We start from the raw sequence: 10,295 nt of genomic DNA, 5'->3' as shown, positions 1-10,295 counted from the left end.
TTAGTATTCCTGATATGCATATATGCAGAAGATTTCCTGGTAACTATAATTATTATTTTTTCAAAGAAAATGTATTGATTTTAGATTACATGTTTTATATAGCAGTAGTTGTATTAGATGGATTATTGTATGTTATGGGTGGAGTAAATTGCGATTATACTTATATGGATTCTCTAGAAATGTATAACCCAAAGACCAATACATGGAAGTTAGTGGAACCAAATAATGTTGGTCTATTTCCATTTGCTGTAGTAGTCATTGATGGACCACCACATTTTAAAACTAACTAGTATAAGCTTTAAATAAGCTCATGGTGATATTTATAATACAACCATCTTTTGTTAATATATTATGAATTATTATAAAGTTTTGTAAATTCTTGAATGAAAGTTTTTTTGTATAACTTAAATTGACTATTGTTGAATCAAATAAACAAGCGATTAAATTAATTAAATTATATTATTCTATCAACTAAATATCATATTTACATTGTATCTCTTGCAACTAACTTGGTAATATTATGTTTTATTTCTAAATGATTTTACTATATCAACGATATAATTTTAAATTTATTAAAGTTCAATTGTAATGTGCAAATTAAGTTTGTATGAATGTTTTTAGTTAATTATTACATATGAATAAAGTACCATGATGTATATATTATTTGTTTTATTTATAACTCATATTCACCCTTTTTTGACATTAATCAACTATAATTTACTTCTATATTGTAATTTCAGCCCTGTGTTTGTTTTACTGTGTTTCTTTAGAATTATTATAGTCATATTTTATACAAAACTTTTGTTTCAATTAAAAAAGTAGGTATCCCCGTTTTGCATGTACAATTGTACTCATTTTGACAGTCGAATCACATCATTTTAGCTGGTTACTCTATGATTTCTATAATGATAGACTGGGTTTAGTTAGTTGATTTTACTATGAACACATTTTTGTTATTACAACTCATTATAGGTATAATATAAGTTGTATTTTCTAAGTAGTATTTTATATATTATTCCTCTTACTAAACATTTACTTTAAGGGCCTCGCCATCGCATTGATTTAAGGAGAATCATTTAGGCAATTTCTAATATCGTTGTCGCCACCCGAGATCTATGTGTTAGTCGTAAATGATTATTAGTGTGTGTGGCGTCTATGTGGGTCAATTGTAGCAGTACAGAGGGCTCTTACACGCACTCGCACGCACATGTCGGTATGTAATATTGTGATCGTGAAAAAAATGTTTATTTTTCACTCAAACACACGATTCTAATTCCAACAATACGTCGCAACGATTAACTCGATTTGCATTGTGTCAAAATATTGTTTTTTTCCACAATATCTATGAGGCATCGATCGAGGTACATTTTTAAAATTGTATTTAGTTAATTAAATATTTAAGCTTGAAATTCTGATTTTTTTCAATTTTTTACAATTTTTATTGCATTTTAAATTACAAAAATTAAAAATGTGTCTCAACCGTTTCCTTGTATATATTACGGACAATCCGAATATTTTTTCAGATGAAAAATCGTGATAATTAAATTGTCGGCACGTACCGTTGGAATTAGAGACAGTAGTTTTTGACAAAAAAAGACGTGGTGGCGAGGCCCCTTAACAACACTAATAAACTATAATATCCACAACTCAATTTTACAAATGTATATAGTTTTTATCTGCGCTCAATATTACATCTTACCATTGATTATAAATACTAGTACTAGTATTTATAATCAATGATCTTACATGCCATGTCGCTCAATTTTGATATATATATTTAGTATTTACTATACCCGTATGCACTATTATTATTTATTTCCCTAGTTCTCATTCTACTGGCTTGTCGCGGGGTATTTACAAAAAAAAAAACGAGTTGCCATAAATTCTATTGTACCATAGGATTTTCCTTTGAACAATCTACCATATTCCAATATTATATTTTTATTCAATGCATACAAATTACAAATATTACAATTAAGTAATACATTTCATTATTTAAATAAAATAATATGTTCATAAATGATAAATACATAGGTATTATTATATTTAGTGTACCGAAAAAAATATTTGGGTACCTATGAAGTCGGCAAGTCACACATCCAGACATTATTACGAATTGAGAAATTACGTCTATAACAATAACTTAAGACTACATTATAAAAAATTATATATAATATTGAAAAATCTAGACTACGATGACTGATGAGTTGGTACTGCTGCAATGAGAATGAGTCGGCGTATACGAATACACATATACTGCTACAGCGCCTACGCCCTACAACCATGGGCCATGGCACTATGCCACTATATAGTAGTACTAGTAGTACTGTAGTAGTACTGTATAGCAAGCCACCACTGCATACTGCAGTAAGTACGGACCTAAATACCAGTACAATTTCAAAAAACCAAGGGATATCTGGTAGTCTGACCATAGTGTAATCGGAAAGACAATTATGTAAAAATACGAGTAATAAATATGATAATAGAAATTTAAAAATATTATGTTTAATTTTTTTACCCAACTATTTGAGCCTTGGGTATTTCAACAATATTTCAATGTAATGGGGTGGCCAACAGGGTGGCCTGTAAATACGTGCCTGGGTCCATGTGAATATAAAATATCTAATCCGCTGCGGACTGCGGTCGACGCATAGAAAATAAATTAAAGGTCGACGTTGAGCGGCACCGCTACGATCGCGTGCCACTAATCGACAATTTGGTGGGGGATGCGCAGATACTGAACCATCACGTCATCAGCGGAATATTCTCTCGCGGAACAGAGAACCTATAACGGCTATAACCAGTATAACCGCGGAATTGAATAGTTTGTTAATAAATTTTATTGTTCTATGGTATTATCTGCGCCCTGTGGTATTGTACACCCATAGACAAAAGATAAACTGCGTCAAACTTTCACTTTTTAGTAGCATCACTTAAAAAAGTTGTCAATCGTCATCATAGTATAGGCAACTGTACAAGATTGCCATTTGTCATAGAGATTTCACTTATTTTCAACGTTGTTTTATTATTATGGTGTATTTCTTTATTAATTATTATCGATAAAGCTCAGATATGACATTATAATTACGATTTTGAATTGAAGGTTTTTTCAGACTTTAGAATGTTTGGTAAGTGGTTTGACTATTTCGTTTATACTAGTAATAACCTACATTAGTAATATACATACAATAAGTAAATTGTAAAAATAATTATAGTTTTTATTATAACATTAATTTATTAATCTGTATACACAATAATACGAGCAATAATATTTACCAACATAGGTAAAGTATATAAATGTTATGTTATACTCAATATGACAGGTTCTGGGTCAGGTGCATTTTCCAGTGGAACTGAAAACACGTCAGGATTTGGTCAAACAAATTCATCACTATTTAATCAGACTACACAGCCTAATACGGGATTATTTGGATCTACTGCTGCTGCGTTTGCATTTGGTCAGACACGGGCATTTGGAGGTTATTATTTAGAGTTGATTTGTAAAATATCAGATGAAATTAAAGTATTTATTCAGTAGGTACTTATAAGTATAAGATGATTCTTTAAAGTAAATGTATAAAGTAATTTAAATTACAATTACTGGACTTCAGGTATTTTAAACGGTAAACGATCACTTTGTACTGTCCATTGTTTAAAATGTACCTATAAAGCGGACATTTTGTACAGTCGGGTAAAACTTTAGATTGCAGAACGCAGACACTTTTTACTATTATATACATACAGTAGGTATAAGATTAATATAAACAAGTTATAACCAGGCCATGTTATTAAATTTAAATATTTGGTAAAACTAAGTATCTTATACATTCCAAATAGGAGGGAATCGTGAGTTACCTATCGATATTAATTTTTATTTGTCATTTTCACATATTCATAATATTGTACACATTTTTAATTTACTTTTTAACATACATTTTGATAATAATATAATACAATTATAATTTATAATCATATTTAATTATTTTGATAATTTCAAGATTTTTAAGTCATCAAGTTCCTAGATTAATTTATTATTAATAAAAAATAATATATTATTAAAAAACTTTGATTTTTTTGACTATTGTTATTATACTATATTTTAAAACATTTTTAATTGACATTATTTAATTTTTAATTGATTTTATAAAATATACTTATTACTTTGGTGTATAACTTATATTTACAATGCATGCTTCATGTATATAATAATACAAAGTATCCGCATTCTGAAATAAACATTTTTACCCGACCGTACAAAGTGACTTAGAACAATTTTAAACAGATGTTATCCATTATATGCAAATATTTTATAGGAACCTTTACTGCTGCATCAGGATTTGGAGCAACATATGCCGGTGGCTCAACCATAAAATTTAATCCTGTGACTGGTACTGATACAATGATCTTAAATGGTATAAATCGAACAATTAATATTATATATCAATCAATAACTATTATGAAAGAATATGATAACACAAAAATATTTGAGGTACTTAGATTTGAAGATTATTCTGCAAACCGCAAATTTGGACAACAGGTAACCTAAAAATAAGAATAATTTTATGTTTCAGTAACTTTTTATAATTTTTCATATTATTAGTTTTATAATTTATGACAAATATTTGAAACTACAATAATTGTTAGCATATTACTATAACCTAAACTAAATTGCATGTATTTTATCATAGGGTGATGTTGAAGGCGGAATTTTTGGATCCTCTAAAACTGTATTTAGTTCTACACCAACTACAAGTACAGATTTATTTGAAGTGAATGATAATAAACCACTTTTTAGTGAAACCTCAACAACCCTTGCATCTGGAGGTAGATTAAATTGTATTTATAGTTAATTTATAAAAGATCAGATGAAAGGAAAGTATTTTATTAGGTTTCAATACAGGTGGAATTTGTGGATCTTCATTGTTTAGAACTCCTACGTCAACAACGGCATTTACTGGAGGGTTATTTGGCCAAAAAAATGCTTCAATGGGGGAAAATACTGGAGGTGGATTATTTGGCTTTAGTAAATCTAATACTGTATTTGGACAATCAAAACCAGTTGTAACAGGATTCTCTTTCGGAGCACCATTCATGCAGCCAACTAGTAATATATTTGGTACACCTCAACCAAGCACTGCAGACACCAGTATGTTTGGCGCTTCTACTACTGGTAATCCATAAATATAAACATTAAGGTTGGAATATTTATAATAGGGTTGTCATATTTGATTTTACTTAAACTGGACAAACATTTTTTGGGTAATTCTTATGGAAAAATTCTTACTAGTCTTCCACGGTCAATCGCTTGTTTAAAATTCCTATTTTTTTGGTAACTTAATAACCACACAGGACTCTATGACATGCTGTTATAAGATCAAAACTAATTAAATGTTACAATTGAGAATGAGTAACCAGCAATATTATATATTAGCATTAAGTGGGTACAAAAATGTTGTGAGGGAACAGGTATTTGTCAATAATTGTTGTCTACGAGCCGGAAAAAAATAATTTAGAATTAGATTTTGTCAGTCAATTGAATATTCAACTTGATTATTTTATAATTTATTGAGTAATACCTATTATTTTTCTATTAGAAATATTAACATAAATAATTATTGATATTTAATTCCGTGACAATAGTTGTCAGTAATAAGAAACAATTATTGTTTCTTATTACTGTCCAGACAGTGCAACACTATATTTAAAACTGGTACAGTCCCAGACAATCCAGTATGTACAGCAACCCTAATTTATGATCTTAAAAACTCGTTTAACTTGATTTAAAACCTGGCAAACTCAAATAGTGTACGAAGTACTGGTTATTACTCGTTACTTACCTATCTATGGTCTTATTCTGTAGCTACTAGTTAGATTGAATTTTATTTCCATAAAAATCATGCGCAATTATTGTATTTGCGATATTAGCTCTTGTTTCTTGTTGATCTTCATAATCAAAAATATATTTTTTTCTGTTTGGTTACAATTCTGATATTTTTTATTACCTGCTTTACATTTAGTACAATAATCAAGATCAGATAAAAGGAAAGTATTTTATTAGGTTTCAATGCAGGTGGAATTTGTGGATCTTCACTGTTTGGAACTCCTACGTCAACATCAGCATCTACTGGAGGGTTATTTGGCCAGAAAAATGCTTCAATGGGGGAAAATACTGGAGGTGGATTATTTGGCTCTAGTAAATCTAATACTGCATTTGGACAATCAAAATCAGTTGGAACAGGATTCTCTTTTGGAACACCATTCATGCAGCCAACTAGTAATATATTCGGTACACCTCAACCAAGCACTGCAGACACCAGAATGTGTTATGACTCGGGTAAAACAGTACATCCTTTCTCTATTCCACAAACGATTCAGATTAAACCTAAACAGTCTTGTGGTTTACCAAAAGTATGATTCAGTTTTAATTGATTTATCTTTAAAATATGTTTACTTATTTAATTATAATAGATTGTTCTAGGTTTAAGTTGGTCTTATTCGGAAAACAAATGTATTACAAACTGGTATGACCCAGCCAAAAATCTATTGCAGAATGCCCCAGAGATGTTTATACAGCGTGATGGAGCTGGTCTGTGCATTGTAAAAGATAAACTTGTGGTAGCTGTGGGTGGAAGTTCTTGGAATGCAAATTCTACTCGTTCTGTTGAGATGCTTGATGTATCCTCACAATCAATCCATTGGATACCTAAGGTCAAATTGTTAGTTGGCCGAAAAAATGTAGGTGTTGGAGTATTAGATGGGTGTATATATGCTGTAAGTTATGCTAATATATTACTTATTTTTTCTTATAAATATTATAAATTGTATTAAATACTAGGTTGGCGGATGTGAAGTTGAAGGTTCAACCATTAGTAACACTAACCACAATATCTCTCAGTTCAGAGAAAATAATTATTTGAATAGTGTAGAGGTTTTTAACTTTGGCTCTCAACAATGGCGAATGGTAACTAGTATGTCTAATAAGAGAAGTAATTTTGGTGTTGGAGTGCTCAATAACCTCTTATATGCGGTAAATAATTATATTATTTTAAGTTTATCATCAATTGAATTGAATTAAATTATTTAGGTTGGAGGTTTTAATGGTTCATCGTGTTTGAAATTTGTCGAATGTTATAACCCCATTCTTGATACATGGAACCCAATTGCAGAAATGTCAGTAGGTCGTTTAGGAGCTGGTATAGGAGTCTTAGATGGCATAATGTATGCTATTGGTGGAACTAATGCGTCAGTAACACTTAAAAGTGTTGAGGCCTATAGACCAAATACTGGAGTTTGGACGTCTATTGCTGATATGAATTTGTGCAGACAAAATCCTGGTAACTCATAATTAATCATTTTAAAAATATTATCAATCATTACTTTTTTTTTAAAATGTAGGAGTAGTCGTGTTTGATGGATTGTTGTATGTTATGGGTGGAAAAAACGGATCTATTTATTTGAATTCTCTAGAAATTTACAATCCTAACACAAATTTCTGGTCAATGAAAACATTGTCAACCAGTCATCTTCCAATTTATGGAGCAGTGGTCGTTGATAGGCCACCAAATTTAACATTTAAGAAATGATTAGCATAAATGATCTTTTTGTTAGTTGTACTATTTATGTATAATATATGATACTCTATATTTGACATTTTGTGTAAATTAATTAGGTTTTTATATCATTTTGATTGACTAGGTATTTTTGAATCTTTTCAACAAACTATAGAATTTATAAAATTATTTAATACCTAATTATATTTGAATTATACTCTTGCAACTAATAAATTGTTCTGGATTGCTCTGACTTAAAATAGTTAACTAATTGTATTTATGTCTGTAAAAAATCATAATATACATCTTTAATGGAAGTATAATTTGATAAGTACCTACTCTTTACGTACTACTATTATTAATGATATTACAATAATTCTGTTTGTGACTTAAAACATAATATTATATTGGTTAAGGTACTTCAAATTTGTTAGTTTGATGATAGGAATTATATTATTTATTTAAAATTAACTAATTAAATTAATTTTTGGGAATACTGAGTGTATTTCTTATATACATTTAGCAATACCTAATTTATACATTTTAAATTATGAAACATTTTTAGTAATATGAAATTATTTTTTTTAGTTTCGTCTGGATGAGTTAATGGCAAGAGCTATTTTTCATCCACTGCACCATTTTCAATTGTAGAAAATACTCATTGGGTTAACTTTTTTAAAGCTTTAAGGCCAAGTTACAAACCTCATTAACGTTATGTGTTATCCAAAAGACTTTTAGATAATGAGTTTGAAAGAATTAGTTGTGAAGTAAACAATAAGATTAAAAACAGTAAAGCATATGGTATTCAAATTGATGGTTGGAGTAATATAAGGTTAGCATAAAAAATAGCACCATGATAAAACTGTAGCATCAATATATTTTGATTTATGTTGAAAAGAATTATGATTTTATTATTCATCTACAATCTTCATTATTTCACCATGATTTTTACATTGGTAAATAACTAAAAATAATGTAGTTACTAGTTTGACACAATATTCAAAACATATTATGTTATATTATTACTTATTAGCTTTAATGTAATATACAATATCTTATCTAATATACAATTTAAAATAACAATCATATTATAATATGTTTCAGAAATGAGTCCATAATTAATATTATAGTTAAAACTCCAAGACCATTTGTATTTAAAACAATAGATTGCAACACAGAACGCCTCACAGGGGAATATATTGCTACTTAACTGAATAAAGTGATTGATGAATTGGATAAAAATAAATGTCTTGGAGTTGTAACAGATAATGCGACATTCATGAAAAAAGCTTGGATAATTTTTCAAAAAGATGACTGGTACAAACACAAATTTTTTTTACCGATAAATTACACATCTCTACATATGCCAATATGCCATTTGGGCGACGATGGCCTAAAATTGTATTTTTCTTACAAGTATCTACTGTACGTGAAGTTCTATAAAAGTGCAGCTTTCTGTATAATACAGCTATACAAGTACCTAGTAGGTACCACGCTACTAGCCCTTCCCATAGTTGCGTTTTTGATCTACAATATTATAAAATCGTTTAGATTGTAATTAATTGTACAGTAATTGTTATACACATCGCGAAATGTATAAATAAATCTATCTACTTTTAACTTTGTACAGCAAAATTGTAAACAGTTCGCACGATGCTTACAAAAATCATTGTACCTGCACATTACCAGGAGAGATCCTACAGTTTATTTTTAGGGGGGTTTGGAGTGACTAGGTATTGCCGACTTTCAAAGATAAATCTGACGACTGTATACTAAATGTTATAACAATTACATTTTCCTTTTGTAAAAATTAGAGATCAATATTGATCTAATATAATATCTAATAACTAATATAGTTGTGAAATTGCATTTTTTTTTCTATTTCTTCATTTTAATGCTGACCTAGATACAAATTTGGTTCATATTCTACCGAATCAAAAAATACTATTTTTATTTATCATATTTTAGGGTTTTTATTTGAAATGCATATTTTGATATTTTAAGAAAATGATTAAAAAAAGATGGGCAAGTGTATGTCGCTCTGCTGTACAGTAGGATACAATAGTGGGTCAAATGTAATAGATTGTGTTAAATTTGAATTCAATGATATAATATTGTTGTATAATAAAAACGATTCTGAGCGAAGACGGTCAGTTAACTTATAATATTATATTACTAAGTATATTTGGTGGTATATTATTGTGAATAAAGTAAATTATATTTAATCTATTTATTTATTTTTTTTTTTTAAATTTTAATTCTTGGCTATAAAAGTTAAAATATAATAACATTTTATACATTTTTAACTACTTAATAAATTTTCAATTTCAATTTAATAAATTCTGTAAAATTTGAACTTTAAATGATTATAAAAAAATTGTACATATGTATTTTTAATATTTTTCAACTGCTGCGGTAACAAAATCTAACTATATCAGGAACCTTTTATTAAATTTCAAGTATTTTTGACCCAATAAATACAATTTTATTGAAATTTATAATATAAAAAAGGCGGGTAAGTCGTGGATGTCGCTCTGCTGTACAGTAGTTACAAGTGGGTTACTGTAATGGATGGAATTAAATTTGAATCCAATGATATTATATCATTGTATACGAAAAACGATTCTGAACGGAGATGATTTGTCAGTCTAGGATATATTATTTTTAAAGAAAACTTATGGAGAACCTTGTACCAAATTTTAAAACTTAGTTATAAAAGAAAAATTTTACGATTTTCACCACTAA

The 10,295-nt window shown here is 28.7% G+C and overlaps 2 protein-coding genes across 4 annotated transcripts in view; both read left to right on the top strand.

Moving 5' to 3' along the window:
• LOC100569249 (ring canal kelch homolog) overlaps window positions 1-848 on the top strand; it is a 64,310-nt gene extending 63,462 nt beyond the window's left edge. Inside the window, exons 10-11 of the mRNA XM_029488845.1 lie at window positions 1-39; window positions 103-848. Of these exons, the coding sequence (XP_029344705.1) occupies window positions 1-39; window positions 103-290 (227 nt within the window). The 3' untranslated portion in view covers window positions 291-848. The remainder of the gene's footprint in view (window positions 40-102) is intronic.
• Window positions 849-2,765: 1,917 nt separating this feature from the next.
• On the top strand, window positions 2,766-7,676 carry LOC103308766 (nuclear pore complex protein Nup98-Nup96-like). Of its 3 annotated transcripts, none has more exons than XM_016802780.2 (10): window positions 2,766-3,128; window positions 3,324-3,479; window positions 4,314-4,537; window positions 4,689-4,824; window positions 4,901-5,170; window positions 6,059-6,408; window positions 6,469-6,771; window positions 6,836-7,027; window positions 7,085-7,334; window positions 7,396-7,676. In XM_016802780.2, exons 1-10 carry the CDS (start codon window positions 3,122-3,124, stop codon window positions 7,581-7,583), a joined length of 2,076 nt encoding a protein of 691 aa, XP_016658269.1. In that variant the 5' UTR covers window positions 2,766-3,121; the 3' UTR covers window positions 7,584-7,676. The 3 variants fall into 3 exon arrangements, with proteins under 3 accessions (XP_016658269.1, XP_016658270.1, XP_008181000.1); XM_016802781.2 differs by having other exon boundaries at window positions 4,889-5,170; window positions 6,071-6,408; XM_008182778.3 differs by having other exon boundaries at window positions 4,889-5,170.
• Window positions 7,677-10,295: the final 2,619 nt, after the last annotated feature.

This window comes from Acyrthosiphon pisum, chromosome A1 (assembly GCF_005508785.2).
Source record: "Acyrthosiphon pisum isolate AL4f chromosome A1, pea_aphid_22Mar2018_4r6ur, whole genome shotgun sequence".
Lineage (NCBI taxonomy): Eukaryota > Metazoa > Arthropoda > Insecta > Hemiptera > Aphididae > Acyrthosiphon > Acyrthosiphon pisum.
This window is presented reverse-complemented; position numbering and strand designations above follow the sequence as displayed.

Excerpts from the sequence above, each read along its gene's own strand:
- LOC103308766 (XM_008182778.3), top strand. Across the intron at positions 6,772-6,835 it reads TAGATGGGTGTATATATGCT|GTTGGCGGATGTGAAGTTGA; the intron begins GTAAGTTATGCT and ends ATTAAATACTAG. Across the intron at positions 7,028-7,084 it reads TCAATAACCTCTTATATGCG|GTTGGAGGTTTTAATGGTTC; the intron begins GTAAATAATTAT and ends TAAATTATTTAG.